The sequence below is a fragment of the Camellia sinensis genome, chromosome 1, assembly GCF_055761805.1.
Source record: "Camellia sinensis isolate YWXY chromosome 1, ASM5576180v1, whole genome shotgun sequence".
NCBI lineage: Eukaryota > Viridiplantae > Streptophyta > Magnoliopsida > Ericales > Theaceae > Camellia > Camellia sinensis.
The window spans coordinates 157,797,664-157,816,778 of NC_138961.1; the positions used below are offsets into that span (position 1 = coordinate 157,797,664).

Below are 19,115 nucleotides of genomic sequence, written 5' to 3' on the forward strand. Positions count from 1 at the left end.
CGTCCCAGATATCATGGATGAGATAGACATGGTTCCAAGATGGAGGACATCAATCAATAGGTGGTAGATTACAGTGGACAACAGGTGGTTGTACGACTGTTAGATAAGACTCAAACGCTTGGCCAAAGTAGGCTTGGGATTCGGGAACAAAGCTCAAATTTCATCTTTCTTATTGAGGATTTTGTGAGACACATTCTTATTTTCATCATCGAGTAATCAAAAGAAAATACTCAAGTCTTAGAACTGGTCAAAATGGGGTGTTTATAATAATAAAAATGACTTCTTACCAAACTATTGAACAAAGGGTGAATTTCTCATCAATAAAAAATATTCACTAGACCTAATGCCTTATATCCTCCTTAGATTGAACTTTTAACAATTTTTTCTATAATTTTATTATTTATATATATATATATATATATTTTGTAATGTATATTTAAAATGATACTTATTATTAATTTATTTAATAATAAATTATATAATTATAAGTATTAAATTTATAAATAATTTGTACGAATAAAATAATTATAAAAAATAAACAAATTAAATCATTAAAACAAACAATGTAATTGGGCCCAAATAGACTAATGGCATTGTGGAGTCCGCTATCTAGACTAAAGACAGCTCATATCAATTGGAAAATTCAACTTCAATATGCTTGTGGGACAATATCTTAGAGTCAAATTGTATTCTTGTGTTTTGAATATAATTATTTATAATATGCTAATACTGTATATGTATTTTAAATGATTTTTTTAGTGAATTTCGGGGTGTGTTTTACTTTTACTTTTACTTTTATTTTTTGTCCATGCTGCTGAGGTGTGAGGTTGGTGGGTCCAAACCTAATCTGATCTCAATTCTCTCTCATGCTTCAAATTCAAGTAGGGGCGTGGGGGTGGATGAGGTGGCGCTTTCTGATTTTTGACAATCGCACGTGTGTGGACGCGCTTCAATTTGTATAACGCGTGTGCATTCAAATGAAAAAAAAAACAAATAAATAAAACAAATGCAAACAAAGTGCTCAATGGTCCAACATAATTTCCCTATCATTATTAGGATGTAAAAGTATGTTTAGTATATAAATTCTTATAATTTTAAATTATTTTTATTTTTTAAAATAATATAAAATATTTTTTAAAATTTTAAGAGTGCGATCGTGCTTGATATATCATTGTTGATATACTGCTAAAAATATATAAAATTATTAAAAAGTGTATTAATTTTAATAAAAATATATTAAAATTAATAAAAAAATGTATATATTGAGAGTGTTTAGAAAGTTGGGTTGGTAGATTTTTTTGGTTAAAGTAGTCAATAATAAAGATAAAATATATTGAAATAGACAATTATCACTCAAAACACAACTTTTGTTAGGTTAAAATAGTCACCAAAAAAAAAAACTTAGTCATTGTTGACTAGAACTTTTTTTTAGTTAACTTTCTTGAGTTGGAACTTTTTTAACTTGAGATTAAAAAATTCGTTTGAGTTGATTCTTTTGATTTTTTGACTTTTATGAGAGGAAATATAATAATTATAATTTGAATGTGACATTTTATCTTATTGACTTATTTAATTTATTTTATCTTTTATGCCTTTTTAATTCAAAAAATCCTAACTAAACAAACCTAATTAAAATAATCAAATTTCCAAACGGGATCACTGTATTCTATAAATATTTTAGGGTGTGTTTGGTTTGTATTTATAGAGTAATTTTTGAGATAAAAAGTACTAAAACTTGTTTGGTTTGTCTTTTTTCAGAAATGATTTTAGAAAATTGTTTTAGGGAGAGAGTTTTAAAAAAATTAATTGATTTGATGTGTATGAGAGAAAGATTGGTTTAGGAAAATAGATAACCAAACAAAATTTAAAAAAAAAAATTTGAAAAAATTTATTTGGTTTAATTACTCTTGAAAATTTATTTGTAAATAATTTTTTCCAAAATTTTTTTTGAAGGACACTAACAAATCCTTAAAAAAAATTAATAATAAGGCGTAGCGTGTCCTTGTAGATCCTTAAAAAAAACATTAATAATAAGGCGTAGCGTGTCCTTGTAGAGGGGGTTTGATTTGTATATAATGAAGAAGTTGGTGTGTAGTCTACCCAGTTCTCTCTTCCTACTCCCTGTTTCTCTCTCTCTGTCTCTCTCTCTCTCTGTCTCTCTCTCTCTCTCTCTCTATATATATATATATGTATTCATTGAGCTTAATTGGGTTAATTTGTTGATAGTTGTTTGAGAGAGTACTATAGTGAAGAAGATGGGGAGACAACCATGCTGTGACAAAGTAGGGCTGAAGAAGGGACCATGGACAGCTGAAGAGGACAAGAAGCTCATTAACTTCATCCTCTCCAATGGTCAATGCTGTTGGAGAGCTGTCCCTAAACTCTCAGGTCTCCCCCACCCCACCTTTTATTCCAATTTCTCCTACCAACCTATTGGTTGAGATGTGTATGTATATATATATATATATATTTTTTCTCGTAAACGAAAGAATTTGAGATTTTATTCTGACTAACTCAGAGTACATATAATTTCCATATGATTTTATCGAGAAAATCAGACAATTATCCTAATATATAGCGTATTTTCTCGATAAATTATTGGGCAGGAGAGGTAGTCAATAAAACAATCATTATACAGAAGGTATATGCTAGAAAAGCTGCCCACAAGATAAACTATAAAAAATTTGTAACATTACAGGCTTTAGTGCTTAAAAAATAAAAAAATAAAAAAAAATAAAAAAAAAGAAAGAGAAATGAGTAAATGGTTATGGCGGGTGTGATTGCAGGATTGTTAAGGTGTGGTAAGAGTTGCAGGCTGAGATGGACAAACTATCTTAGGCCAGACTTGAAGAGGGGTCTCTTATCAGACTATGAAGAGAAGATGGTTATTGATCTCCATGCTCAGCTTGGCAACAGGTTTCTCTCTCTCTCTCTCTCTCTCTCTCTCTCTCTAAATCATTCTTTCTCTGCTCTTGCCAATTAACCAGTGGCTCAATTCAATGCTAAATTTGGTGAATAGTCTGCTACATTTTCACTTAGGTTCCGTTATTTTAATGTAAAATAATTTTTTTTAAAAAATATTTTTTTGAAAATAGATTTTACATAGGAAAATATTTTTGTTTTTGTTTTTCAGTATTTGATTGACACTTGGAATAAAAATATTTTATTATCTAAAAGAGAAATTTTAATCCAATAAAGTGTTATTTATGACTTTTAGTGAGATAATATATTTATTTAAAAATGATAAGTGTTCGTTTAGGAAGAAAAAAAATCCGGTGCTTTTTGACTATTTTAGCCATAAAAAAAACAAAATAGATTTTTCAGTCAAATAAGATAAAACATCACATCAAATTCATCTTAAACTAGACTTTTTAGCCCCAAACTAAAATAGTCAAAAAGTTAAAAAACCAAAAAATCAACCTACATCCCAAGGTAGTGAGTGAGGATTAATTTTGTAAAAATTAATTTATAAATTTTTTAAAAATAAGTCATTTTAAAAAAAAATGATATAAAAATATTTTCTACAAATTTACTTTTTATTTAACTAAATAATAAAAAATAAATAAAATATATTTACGTCAAAATAAACGGAGACTTGATTCTCATTCATGTAAGTTGTTTGTAATTGGAGACAACTTTTAGAGTGAACGACTCAAGTGGCATATCAGAGATGGTGATTGAGAATTTCGCCAATTGATCCTCTGTATTGCATAGTGAATGACTATAAAATAAAGTATGTAAATTTATTATTATATCAAATTAAAAAAAAAATTATTACACATATTAAAATTATTTTTTTACGACATTGACCATATAATTGAGAGTATGTCAATTCAACAGTGGAGAGATGAAGACCTGAGTCTTGGACAGGCTCCCATACCAACACGCTAAGCCCTTGGCTTCAATAAAAGATGCAGATTTAGAAATTCATTAAGTTACCCATTCATTATCATAAGGAAAATGACTTGGACCTCTCCAAGAGCACCCCACTACCTTCTCTTTTTATGATTGGTTAATTTTTCTTTTCTTTTTCTTTTCCTCCAATCATCAGCTCCCATGTGTCTATGAAGTGGTGAAAGTGATGATTGAAGGAGTCTCAATCACTTCTGTTATTATAATTTTATTTAATTAAGTTCTCTCTCAATCATATACAGCTGACCAAAATAACTTTGACATTACGCAAGTCATTTGAAATAAAGGAAAGGTGTCTCATAAAATTTTTAAGAGTAGTAAATTACATTGATAATTCTTGTATTTTTATTTTTATTTTGATTTTTATTGTGATTCTTATGATTTTAACCAACTCAATTTTAATTTTAAATTTATAATTTTTCTCAATTTAATCTAATTACTTACTGGGTTGCTTGTTATGGATTATTTTAACCAATTTATAGATTTTAGCTTTGAAAAAATTATTTTGGACTATTTAGTTAAATTTATTTTAAAGAGTTTCTGATTCTAATAATTTATTTAACTCAAAAAAACTGATTCTGAAAAATTGTGCATTCTCTACTTCTGATTATCGGTTTTTATTGTAGGCATCAATTAACAATTAATAGGTGTAAAAATGACATTTACACATCAAAAAGTTATTTCATAGCTTATTTACTAAATATTACTTAGCAATTTAAATTTATAATCAAGCAGCTGCACAAAACAGATTAATAATTTCTGATTAAAATTATAATCTATAATTTATTTTAACAGCTGCATCAAACACTCCCTACAATTGTTAGTATTTTTTATTGAAAAATATTTACATAAATGATATATGCCATGCTTTTTAAGACAAAATTATAAACTTTTTCAACTCAATGAGTTAAATTCAACTAATTCAGCAATAATTTTTCATTAAAAATACTAATAGATTTATTAATTAAATCAAATTGACATAAAATTTAAAATTAAGACTCAAAATTAAACTAATTAAAATCATAAGAACCAAAATGACGCAAAAAAAAAAAAAAAAAAAAAAAGACAGTAGGTGTAATTTGTCAAATTTTTAAATAAAAAATGTTATATTTACTGTAGAATTAAGGAAATAATTTCCCTTTAATTGGACATTTCTAGAGGTTCTGATTTATTTTTATTTATTTTTTTTTTCCAAATGGGTATGCAGATGGTCCAAGATTGCTTCTCATCTTCCAGGAAGAACAGATAATGAGATCAAGAACCATTGGAATACCCACATCAAGAAAAAGCTGAGGAAGATGGGGATTGATCCTCTCACCCACAAACCACTGCCTACTCCTCCAACTGATCATGATCAACCCCAACAAGAACAACCACAAGAAGATCAACAACCACCACTGCCATCTTTAACTTGTAAAATCTCTGAAGTGGCAGTGGGTCAAAACAGTGAAATAGAGACATCATTTGAGTCATCCATTACTGAAGAGGCCAAACACAAAGAAAAAGAGGAAGACATAAACATAGAAGGCCCATTTGACTCATTAATGGATGTCAATAATGGGTTTTGCACAGATGATATCCCATTGATTGAACCCCATGAGATCAATCTGCTACCACCATGTACTACTGCTCCTTCAATATCATCGACAACCACAACATCTTCATCATCGACATCATCATCATCAGCTTCGTCTTCTTCTTCCTCTTATTCTTCATCCAACAACAACATACTTGAAAACTTGGACTTACTACCAAACTTTGACAGCTGGCAAAGTGACTTGAGCAACAGCTTGGTTTTCTGGGATGATGATGACTTCATCAGCACTTTTGATTTGTGGATTAATGGTGGTGATAGTGACAGGAATCTAAGCTCAACTGTTGATGACCATCCTCCTACCACCCAGTAGTACCCAAGGATGGTTCTTGATCAAATCTTGGAAATTTAATCCCTTTCCCTGGAGAAATTTTTGTATGTTGGGATGGTAGCAAGTGGAACTGTCAAGTGGTATCTTTTACTAATTACAAATACATTTAATCACAATAAAAAAAAATATCACTTGGCACCCAAAAATTCCTCCTTTCGTTGTGCTTTCAAAAGGGCTTCTTTGTAATTTGGTTGTTAGTTGCTGCTGCAGTTAAAAAAAAGCCAAGAAAGTTAATACCAAAAAACAAAAAGTCAAGAAAGTTGGGCAAACAGGGCCCACCTTTTGTTTTTACTGCTACTTTTTTTCTTCTTTTACCATGTCTCTCTGCTTCCTCTTAAAACACACCTTAGACATGCAAGATCTTTTTTTTTTGGTTTTGTTTTGTGTGATCATCAAAATAAAGTGTTTATTTATGAAATCTAAATGATTTTTACATAACAGTAAAATATAAATTAATGATTTTTACATAACAGTAAAATATAAATTAATAAATGTTGTTTCATCGAATTAGCATTCTGCATAAATTAATAAATGATGTTTCATCGAATTAGCATTTTGCATAAACCCATGTGTAATGTCTCTCTTTTTGTCTATCTTATTTCATGTAATATGATGTTAATGAAACATAAATAATCTCATCCATTATTTAATTTGTGATTTTTGATCTTTACATCAATAAAAATGATGTTTGTATTGTAGAATCGTAGCATTTTGCATGCACCTATATACAATGTCTCAGTTTTATTGGGTGAATATATACAATGTCTCAGTCTCATTTATTTTCACGTAATCTGATGTCAAGGAAATCTAAAATGATCCCATCTATCCTTAATTTGTGATTTTAAAAATAAAAAAAAAAAGAAAGTAAAAGTTGATAATAAAAAGCACACAAACTGAAAACATAATTTTATTAGACTTCTCAATAATCATTTTTTTTTATTAAGTGCACTTTTTGAGATGGCCTAAATAAATGTACTTTTTATTTTTTTACGAAAAGATGTGCAGAAAAATAGAGAGGTGATGTGATGGAAAAAAAAAAGATAAAAAGATGGATTATTTTGTGTATGTCAAACTTGGCCTAAATTTATTTAATGTTTTGTCAAGTTGAAATATTCTCAGTTTTGATGAAGTGCACTTGGATTTATATTGATGTAATTGGGAAGTTACACTTTGTAAACTTGCATACATATTAATTTCCATTTTTGTTTATGCAAAAATATTATGGTGCCGTTTGGTAACATCTACGTTTTCAGTTTTCTATTTATATTTATAAAAATTTAAAAAACTCAAATAAAAACTTGTTTGGTAAATTTTTGATTTATAAATCAGTAATCTCAGTTTATAAATTTGACCAAAAAATGTAAATTCAAAAAATGTATTTCCATTTTGAGTTTTCAATTTTTTTTTTTTTTTACCACCCAACACTAGCCACCACCCACCACCATTTTCCACCACCGTCTTCCGCCACCACCACCCACCACCCACCACCCACCTCCCCACCACCACCTGCCATCACCACTCACCACCCACCTGCCATTACCACCCACCTGCTACCCACCAGCCACCACCACCAGCCACCCCTCGCCACCACCAACACCACCACCCATCACCCACCACCACCTGCCATCCACCCACCACCACCCACCACCCACCTGCCATCCACCCACCCCCACCTACCATCCGCCACAACCATTCACCACCCGCCACCACCATCCACAACTAGCCACCTGCCACCCACTCGCTATCACCACCCACCACCCACTACCACCACCACCACCACCCACCACCCACCCGCCACCACCACCCACTCGCTACCACTCACCACCCACCACCCGCCACCGTCACCCACCCACCTGCCCACCATCACCACCCGCCACCTACCCGCCACCACCCGCTATCCGCCACTCACCTGCCTCCCCCACCCACTACCCGCTACCACCACCTACTCGTTACCTCTCACCACCCGCCACCATTACCCACCCACCCACCCACCCACCCACCACCACCACCCGCCACCAATCCGCCACTACCCACCACCACCCGGCATCCGCCATCCACCTGCCACCACCACCACCACCACCACCACCAACCACCCGCCGCCACCACCACCACCACCACCCACTCGCTACCACCCACCATCCGCCACCGTCACCCACCCACCACCACCACCAACACCCGCTACCCACCACCCACCGTCACCACTTTTCACCACCATCTTCTGCCGCCACTTGCCATTTCTCACTCTTTTTTATATTTTTAAAATTTTTTAAACATTTTGTCAATTACCAAACGCGTTTGTAGTTTATGTTTTTCTAAAAATAAACAAAAATTAGTTTATAAAATTTTTGTAAATATAAACTGAAAATATAAACGTTACCAAACAGACCTTATGTATGTACACTTGATGTGGTATGAGCAAGATATACCATAATAAATTTGATTTATATATTTTAAATTCTAAATACTTTTTATGTAATTTTTTTTAATATATAATTATGTTTCTGTTTCATAAACTATAACAAAAATTACACTAAACACTTTAATATATATTTTTAAAAATTAAAATAAAAGCAATTATAACTAGCACTAATAAGCTACAGAGGCCTTTGCCTTTTTTGGGATGGGTGGCTAGATAGTGCTAGGAGTACAACCAAATGCAGAGGTTGCCACATGTAAATGATTCTACGCTAGATTAGAGTTGTTTTTGATAGTGATGTCACTCATATATGTTTATGGTGATAGATTATAATTATGGTAAATTATAAATATATTTCTGTAATTTGTTTAAATTATAGATTATTTTATATAATTTAAAAAATTATAAATATTTTTTTGTTAAAAATTTTTATTTAACAGAATTAACTAAAAAAATAAAGTTCATAATTTCTCTCTAATATAATAATAAAATTACTTAAATTATTAATTAAAATATATTTCTAATATCATTAAAAATTATTAATTGACTTAATAATTTAGTTAAAGGGCCATTTGTTAGAAACCTCAGGGATGACATGTAATTTTTAAAGTCACATAAAGCGATTTGTATTTTAATTAAATCTCAAGAGTGTATTTGTAATTTACCTTTATAATTATTGTAAGAACTTTTTTTTTGGCAAACTGAATGCTGAGGCTCTGTTTGGCAATTTGATTTTTTTAGTTAAATAGTTTAACAATTAAACTGTTAATAAATTAAAAAATTATTAAAAAATTAAATATTTTAATAATTTATAATTTTCGATACAACTAAATAATTTTTTTTTTAAATACATTAATTTATTTTTTTTTGTCTATTTTATTAAAAAATTACTAAAATGTCAATTCTAAAACGAATCCTACGAATTGAACAAAAGATTCTCCCCTACTCTTGACATATCTGTGCCATTCAATTAGGACAACAAAGACTAGTAGATTAGACCTCAATTTTCTATAAATTACAGTTGGTATTCTATTATTGAGGCTTATCCACACAAACTAAAAATTAAAAAATTCAATTATTGAATGATTAATTACATCAAAGATTCCGTAATTATTAATAATATTACTTTACCTGAACCCATACAACTTTAAAGCAAATTATCAATAAGTCTTAATTATTCTATTCCTATCAAGTCCTATTAAATATAAATCTTAATAAAATTATCGTTAAAAATTATTTTTTGTAACGATATTTTTTTTTTTTTTTTTTTTTACATTTGTCTTTAAAAATTAACCATTAGTGATTTTTTTAACAGCAAAAAGAATCCTTTATTAATGATAATAAAAGTACAAGAACAAAATCATTAATAAAAAGAGGGAAGTACAAAAGTATCACAGTGAGTAGGATTATCCCAATAAAATTGGCACCAAAATGCACACCATATCCTTTGCTAACACACCACACAGCTGATGAGAAACCAACTAGAACACAAAATTAGATTAAAAAAATAAAAATAATAAAAATAAAAATACAAAACGAAACAAAACAAAACAAAACAAATACCATCAACAAACACCCTATGAAGCTTATGAAAGCATGGCCAGTATAAATGAGCCACTCAAAGTCTGATGCTGGCTCAAGTTGAAGATAATGTCGTTGATAGTATGGCTGAGTAAGGAATCTGTGATATCCATAATCCGATCCAGTCCAGTCCAGTCCAATTCGGTAGGTTTGGATTGATTTTTTGAATCCGTGGTTTGGTTCCGGATTAAAGAATTAAAAATCTGTAGTCCACAGATTAGTTCCGGATTAGAACCGATCCGAACTGTATACAAATTGTCTATATTTTTATTAAACATCCTCACCGAGTCCGGATCGTCTGCCGTGGTTCCCTGCGACGCCTCCTGCGGCGGTCCAAAACGACGTCATTTTGGACCTTTTTTTTTTTTTTCCCCTTCTTTTGCTTTCTCTCTCATTTGCTGAGAACCTAATCCTCAAAAGAGAGAAGAAATGAACAGACCTTTGTGTTTGATTTCATCTTGGGTTTGATTTCTCAAGTGTTTAGCCAATACTCTTCATCACAAATCAAAGCAAAGGTCTCTGTCTTTACTTCCATTTCTGTTTCTTCCTTCTTGATCCTTGGTTGTCTTTATATTCTCACACCCTTTTCATCTTTATATGAAAGAGAGATTATATGATTAGGGAATAACCTAAAGCCCTTCAAATCCAACCTTGTTTTGTAGATTCATTAAAATATAAATATATATATATATATATAGGAAGAGAGAGAGGGAGGGGGAGAGGGAGAGGGAGAGGACAGAGATGATGTGTGGGAAAAAGGAAGAACAAGGGGAATGTTCTTAAAGTATCCAAAACAACATACAAAGCTACCAATAAGGCTCTGATCGAAGATTTCGGATATTAACTAACGCCCAATCGACGACGATGAAGCCCCTCTGGTTTTGATCACCTCGGATGACGATGTTCGGTGTATGATCGATGAGTACGATAAGCTCGAATCGCTCGATAAGCCCTCATGGATCTGGATTTTTGTTTGTAATGAATGGGTATGTTTTTAGACATGAAAACTGTGTTGAAAATCAAACAAAACAAACCCACAACCAATGTGATTTCTTTCCATAGAGAGAGAGAGGGGGGAAAAAGATTGAGGAACTTCATGGATCTAGAGCATTTGCCCCATATGGCTTGTTGACAAATTTCAAGTCTCTGGTTTTATGGATCAAAGGGCTTGTTAACAGATGTGATTCAAAGGGCCATCGTCGTCATTCTCTCATTGCGCCTTTGTCGCTTGAACCGTTGTCGTTGTCTCTAATTTGAGAGCTAAGAGAGAAGAAAAAGAGACTCAAAAGCAAAAGAGGGAAAGGGGGAACACCAAAAAAAAAAAAAAAAGAGTCCAAAACGATGTCATTTTGGACCGCCACAGGAGGCGCCGCAGGGAACCACGACAGACGATCCGGATTCCTTCCTCCCCCATAATATCTTCTCTTATTCCATATAAAACCTAAACTCAAACCTAAACCCGCAAAATATCTTCTTTTATTACTTTTGTTTGTTAGTTTTTAGTTTTAATTTGTAATGGTCTAAATACTTATGGTGAAACCAGTTTTCTTATGTTTGTTTAAATTCTAGAACAGTATGTCGATATTATAGAAAAACATGTTGTTATTGTGGAACAAATATAGCGCTATATTTATGTTTTTATGAAATTAAAGTGTTATATATATATATTGTTATTTAATTATGTGAATCCGTGGACCTAAGCCGATCTAATCAGTGTTTAAATGGATTGGTTCAGATTGGTTCCATGATTTAAACGAATTGAATTGGTTCCAATTTTTTAGAAACCGTAGATAACGGATTGGTCCTGATTTTATCCCAATCCAGTCCAATTTGAACCATGTTCACCCCTAATTGATAGAGAAATCCATGGAAGGATAGGAGGCTATAACCCATAAGGCAGTTCTTACCTTCACTAACTCACAGAGAGATGCAAAGTCAGGATGAGCTTTTCTTTTTTTTTTTTTTTTTTTTTTTAAACTGTTGCTGAAAGTTAAAAATTAGTGACTTTTTTGTGACAATTTTTGTAAAATGTCACTAAAACTTATAATTAGTGACATTTTTTGTGATAAAATTATCAAACTGTCGTTGAAAATTAATAATTAATGACATTTTTTAATAGTGTTTGATGAAAAATGTTATTAATTATTATAGTACATATTGGACAATAAATCCACTTATTAAGACTTACACGTAAGTTCCTCTACATTTTGACCCATTCAACTATAAAAACGATACAAATATTCTCCTTCTAAATGGGTGAGTGACTAATCTGATTTGTCAGAACTTTTCCATCTCACTAAAAGGTCAATGATTCAAATTTCTGTATATGTGTGTGAGTCTTATTCTCCGTATATAAGATGTATATGTGTGTGAGTCTTATTCTCCGTATATAAGATTCATTATGATCGTAATTTATTAAGTTCTTTGTAATATTATATATAAATATGAAACTGATATATTTTATAATTGAATGTATTACAGATTTATAGATTAAATGATATTCATTAATCATCAAAAAGCCTTCATTGAATTAATCTTAAATTGAAATTTGTAGATTACCAAAAAGAAAAAGTAAGAAGAAATTTTTTAAATAAAGTCGTAGAAATTTGTGCTATGAGTACAAGAGACAGATAGAAGTTGGACCAGATGAATCATAATAATTATTTTTTAATTAATTTTTTATCAATTGCTTTTTTTCATGGGATATGAATAACTTAAAAGAGTACGAAAAATTTTGGCATTTTATGCGAGGTTTATAAAATGTGAAGGTCTTAATAAATTTCTTCACGCCTCATCGATAAAGATGTCTCAACAACATCTTCGATGATATCTTTGGATCTCCCAATAGGTGATAGGGAAGTCAACTAATCATTTGATTTTGAATTTATTAATTCAATTTGGGAGAATTTTATTATACACATTTTATATTATATATATTTTTAATTATGCTATTTTTCTTTAATTATAATATTGTTTTAAGATTTTTTTTTAATTATAAAATTATGACTCAAAAAGTATGGAGTTATGCAAATTTTTTTCTGTAGTTATAAGAGGTGTATACCATAATCTTTCTTTTAACTTTATTAAGGGTGCATTTTGTAATTTGGCTTTTTTTAATAGTTTTATTTATTTATATATTTTTTTATGAAATCAAAAAAATTCATGTGTTTAGAATGATTTTTTTAGTTGAATAGATAGTTGTAAAGAAAAGAAAAAAAAATAGTGATTGATTAATGTATATGATGTGACATTTTAAATTTTTTTATAATTTTTTAATCAAGAATTAATTGTCAAACCGGGACTTAAGTGAAAATAAATTAATTTTATTTGATAATGACAATTCATATTGCCCCCTAACTACTGCCACTACTATTGCCCCTAACTACTAATTTCACCATTATCTCATTATCATTGTTATCATTGCCACAAGCACAACACCATTTGACTACCATCACTAGAACACTACCAAGGTCATTGCTACCACTCGATCTCCACCACTACTTCTCCATTATCAGTACCACTGCCCTCTTGTCTCCATCTCTATCACCACCACTTCTCTATCACCACCATTATCATTGTTATCATTGCCACAAGCACAACACCATTTGACTACCATCACTAGAACACTACCAAGGTCATTGCTACCACTCGATCTCCACCACTACTTCTCCATTATCAGTACCACTGCTCTCTTGTCTCCATCTCTATCACCACCACTACTTCTCCATTATCAGTACCACTGTCCTCTTGTCTCCATCTCTATCACCACCACTGCTATAGCTACCAGTATCATTTCACCATCACCACCCATCTACCTCCATTGCACCATCCCTCCACCTCTACCACCATCAGCCATTAGCCATAGCTGTCACTACCACTATCGCCGCCACCATTGTTGCTGCCGCCGCCACCTTATCACCATATTATAAAATTTAGAAAAAAAAATTGAAAGTAATAAATTTTGAACTATCTTGTATGATCAAATAAATTATTTTAGTTTAATACTTAATTTTTTATTAAATAATTTTTTAACTTAAAAAATTTAACATTCAATTTTAATTTATTAAACACAGCACAAAAATATCTTATAAGAAAATATGGACATAGGATGGATGGCGCCAAATCGTTGTGTGTTTTTCATAACCAAATAAATATGTGGCTACATATACATCTTTAAAGTACATCATCTAAATTTATAAATTAACAAGATTATCAGACCAAATTTAAACATCTCTTTTAAGATTAATTGATTTTATTGAGAGAGCATTACATATTAGGACATTTATATACAAGTCTTAATTTATAAATTTATATTTCATTAAATCTTAATTAAGATTTTTTAGACCTTCAAGTCTCAATAAATTTTTAATAGTCGGAATTCTCCTTCAAAATTGTTGATCATTTATAATTATCTATAAAAAAAATATGATGATTTGACATTTATTTTGATTTTTAAAATTTTAAAACATCAACTTTCAAGTTGAAAAAACTAAAAATTTTTGTGCAAAACTGAAAATTGGGTCTATAAAGGAGCATGATGATGGAATATTGATGTGCAAAACTATTAAAAAAAAATTAAAATGAAAAAACTGATAATGTTCTTAGTCTTAAAACTGAAAAATAAATAAATAAATAAATAATGTTCTCGGTTTTATTAGATAGTTGAATCAAACTAATAAATAGAAGGACAAAAATATTTAATTTCATACTCTGTTTTTTTTTCATCAATTAGTGAAATAATTATCTGAAGCATTACTATACAAAATTGTTAATGTTCTTAGTTTTAAGAATTGAGAAAAACTGATAATATTATCAATTTTACTAAATATAACTTATTAGTTTAAATTTTTTTTAAATAAAACCTAAACTATCATAAATATTTATAAATAAAACTTTTAGATAATTAACTCTTACTTATTCTACCATCATTCTAAAAGGAGACGGTAAGTGTGAAGTTGAATATCATAAAAAAAATCTCTCCCGCGTAATGAGACTCTCATGATAACAACTGGACTCTCAAATCACTTTCAAGTTCTATTATCCCACCTAAAACCTATTGATGTTTGGAAAGAGATCATTTACGTATTTTCTATGTTCAATATTACAATCACAAACTTATTTTTAGAGTGACAGAGCAGCATTGTGTACACCAACATCAAGCCTATTGAATCACATTAGTGACTTCAAACTTGAATAGCATAGTATGTCATACTCCATCAAATTTAAAAATAAAAATAAAAATAATAATAGTAAAATTAAAAATAGCCTTACAAAGTTACCATGTATTGTAAATGAATAACATAAAGCGAGTCAGTCAATTCTTATAGGCGGGGCGGAGGGAAGGAGGGCTCAGGAGAGTTACGTGCCCCCCCTTCCCCCTGAGTTTTGGAATTTTATTTATTTTTTTTTACAAATATAAAGAAAATATTTTATATAAAAAAAATTATAAAAATATTATTTAGAGTGAAATGTCAATGATATTTTTAAAATTATAAGAACAATAATGATTGTTTTGATTGAAAATAAAGAGATTACGATATTATTATTTATGAAAATTTCAATATAATGGTGATTTCTATCATTATTGATATGCAAACATAATTAATTTAAATGAAAATATAGAATTTATTAAATTATTAGTTACATTTAATATACAGGGTTCACCCACCATGTGTTTCTTCATTATTGGTTGGTAATATCACATGTCAATGATTGCGTGGTATGACTATTATATTAAATTTTTACGCATATTTTGTATAAAAAAATTACTTTATCATTATATAATTTATTTTAAAACTTTATATCCATGAATTTTTTTAATATTGTCCATGATACACTAATTACAAATAACATACTTATTTTGTTTGGTTTGAGTTTTCTAAAAACACTTTTCAAAAAATTCTACGTTTTTGTTTTTCTTATTTTTTTTTTTTTTATTGAATTTTTTTAATATTCTAAGCAATTTTTTTAATTTTTAGACACATCTAACATAAATATATTTAAAAAGTATAATTTTTGCGAAATCTTTAAAAAATTCACTAAATACCAAAAATATAAAAAAATACAAAAAATAATACATTTTTCGTATTTTTATATATTTATTAATTTTTTAAAATATTTTTTCACAAATATTTTATTTTATGTATCTAAAAAAGTAAAAAAAAAAATTTCTTAAAATTTTAAAAATATTCACTAAAAACAAAAATAATAAAAAATAAAAAACTGAATTTTCAAAAAACTTAATTAAAAAAACTCAAACCAAACACACTGATTTTTTTTTTATCTTTCTTGAAGCTAATCGTAAAAATTTATGTAAAATATTTTTATAAATATTTTTAATATTATAATTAAAAAGTGTCCATCTAATTTATTTTTTTAGCCCCGCCGTTTCTTATAGGCCATCTGGCTTTCTATAAGTTGGCAAGTTCGTCTACCAGATGCAGGTGCAGCCTGTGTCAGAAAAGGAGGCATTATTATATTAGTTTGAAAGAATTAAAAACAATTAGGAAAGTTTAAAAATTAAGATTCGTTTATTATGATTAAATCACCAATTAAGACTCAAGAACATAATAAAGTTGAATTGAATATCAATTTCATCATCATGTTGAGTTATGCATTTATTCTATTCACGAAGTAGTTTTTCGTTCTATATACAAAAAATTGTGTATAATTTTTTTCATTATTTATATGATTTTATACTTTTTCTATTGTTGAAAATTTCATATCTATATGAAGATTTTTTTTCTCTTTATATATTTTTAAAAAAAGTAGTTTGGAGAATATTCTAAAATTTTGAAATTTGTTTATGAAATCTATGAAATACTTGTATATTTAGAATCATTTTTTTAAAATATTAAAATTAGATAATTTAGGTATAGTGATGAATTTTCTAACCTAGAACTGAACCATAACTATGTCGCTTTTTGCAACATGATTCTAGTTAAGATCAAAAATTAATTTTTGAAACTGTAATGTTGTGTTTGGATTATGAATTTGGATAGGGATTAAAAAAAAAAAGAGTGAAATATGAATAAAATATATGATTATTTACCAATAAATCTAATCTCACAAATAGTTATACCAATCAGTCCCAACTTTAAACTTTTGGTCTGATAAGTCCTACTAGTGAGGAGATTTGTTCCTTTGTGATCCTATTTTCCATATTTGGCATTATAGTGTGGACGATTGTGCCCTTTTTTTCTTTTATTTTTTTTTTTTGATTAGGACGTGTTTTGTGAGATCACGTTTTGTTTATAGTTAAGTTGGATATCACATTAAGCAGGTTGAATGTGGCTGTCACATACGTTTAGCCATTGCCAATTAGGGTTTTAGGTTTTGTGGTAGATGTGTTTGTGTGACAACTATGTGACGGGGTACATAGAGCATTTCGGACGTCGCGACCATTGTTGTTATGCAACTATGTTATGTTTTTGTGGATTCGTTTATTTTCTCGTTTGGTCGTACCAGTCTGGTGTTGAAATATAGTTCAGTCGTACATTTATGTCACATTGCACTTTGCCTCCCAATATGTTTTGTTTAACAGTGTTGGAGGGTATGTATGTAGGTTGATATTGGATCTATTTAATGTGGGGGAGCGATATGTAGTGCATTTGTTGGGGTTGTGTTGTATTTGTTATGGGGGTCGTTGTGTGGATGAGTCACGTGATATGTTATTTCGACAATATGTGGTTACTACGATGGGTTTTCGGAGGGGAGAGTCAGGGGTGTACAAATGGATGGGTTGTAGGCATTTTTCCCGTTGTTAGAGATATGGGAAGGGGGGGGGGGGAGGGGTGTGTTTGTATATCAATTTTTGTTTGTTTTCTGATCAAGAATGTGTTAACCATGTCAGGAGATGGACACGCAAGTTATATTAATTTGTTGTTACGACAATATGAATATCGCAGTCAATTTGCAAGCTCCATTGCAATTTCATGTTATGATGAATGGTGCGTGCGAGAAGTTTTCTGGTTTGACACTTGCCGATGTGCGTTTGTTCTTCAAAATGCCAAGTTATAATAACTTCACATTAGCGAATAATGTCGATACAGAAAACATGGTATCTCTTTCAAGCTACAATGCATCGATGTCATTATTCAGTTATGAGATATCCCTGACGCTGATAGTGTTGACAGCCCATTTCACAATGCACAGACCATTTCATATCACACAACAGGCACAGTTGACGAGTCAGACATAGATGACAATCAAGATTTATTGGACAAATTTTGTCCCCACGTTGACAAGGTTTTTTTGGCTGCTCCATGGGCTAATAGGATTTGACATATTGGTCAGGGTTTTGAGGGTGGAGCTGTTGAATTCCAAATGGTTCTTCGCAAGTATGTCGTTGAGTGCAGATTTTGATTCAAACATGTGAAGAATGACTCCGTTGCAATTACAGCAATATGCACGATGAGGGAGTCGAAAGGATGCATATGGTCTGTACATGCACGTGTCTTACATGCTAATGAATTTTTCTACTTTCACTAGTGGAGTAGCAAACACACTTGTGGTGTTGTCGTGCAAACACCTAAAAACCCAAGGGCTGGTTCTAACTTAGTATCTGATGTTATTTTTGAATGGGTACGTGACAAGCAGTTTACAAGGCCTACCGATGTTGTGTATGACCTGAAAAAAGATTATGGATTGGAGGTTAGCTACCGGGTTGCATGGTTAGGTGTTGAAAAAGCTTGCGGTGAAATATTCGGAGCACACTCTATTTCATTTGACCAATTGCAGTGGTATAACATCGCAGTTATAGAGAACAACCCAAGTAGTTATATCAACATTAACTCAATGAACAAAACAATCATTTCATAAGGTATTTCATATTATTCAAAGCATATATCGATGGGTTCAACCATTATCGACTGTTGCTTTTCTTAGATGGGACTTTTTTTAATGGAAAATTCAAGGAAAACTTGCCAGCTACAACTGCAAAGGATGGCAACCAAGGTATGTTATTTTCCTATCTTCGCACACAACACTTGCTATGTTCAATATTAATTACATTGTTGCAAGCAAGTACATTATACTTTCCAATGTTGTGCTTGTTTGTTTTTCCTGACATCTGGGTGTGTGTCATTACATTTGCTGCCACATTTCTCCCCAAACAGAATGCTTGTTCTAACTCACAGAAAATATAATGCAGGTTTATTCCCTTTAGCCATAGCAATCGTAGATTTAGAGAACATGACGAACTGGTCTTGGTTTTTGGAACACCTCGCAAACGTGGTGAATGGGTAGAGAACACATACGTTCGTCATGGACCAACATACAGG

General features: G+C 30.6%; 1 protein-coding gene across 1 annotated transcript; it reads left to right on the top strand.

The window, feature by feature from the left end:
- The first annotated feature begins 1,996 nt into the window (after positions 1-1,996).
- LOC114301952 (transcription factor MYB20) lies at positions 1,997-6,134 on the top strand. The gene is made up of 3 exons (XM_028246914.2): positions 1,997-2,388; positions 2,787-2,916; positions 5,120-6,134. The coding sequence occupies exons 1-3, from the start codon at positions 2,256-2,258 to the stop codon at positions 5,817-5,819; spliced, it is 963 nt and encodes a 320-aa protein (XP_028102715.2). The 5' UTR covers positions 1,997-2,255; the 3' UTR covers positions 5,820-6,134.
- The last annotated feature ends 12,981 nt before the right edge of the window (positions 6,135-19,115 follow it).

Bases quoted from the DNA above. Each gene is read 5' to 3' on its own strand.
- LOC114301952 (XM_028246914.2), top strand. From the start codon at position 2,256: ATGGGGAGACAACCATGCTGTGACAAAGTAGGGCTGAAGAAGGGACCA. The intron at 2,389-2,786 runs GTCTCCCCCACC...GTGTGATTGCAG, and splicing joins AGCTGTCCCTAAACTCTCAG to GATTGTTAAGGTGTGGTAAG. The intron at 2,917-5,119 runs GTTTCTCTCTCT...ATGGGTATGCAG, and splicing joins CATGCTCAGCTTGGCAACAG to ATGGTCCAAGATTGCTTCTC.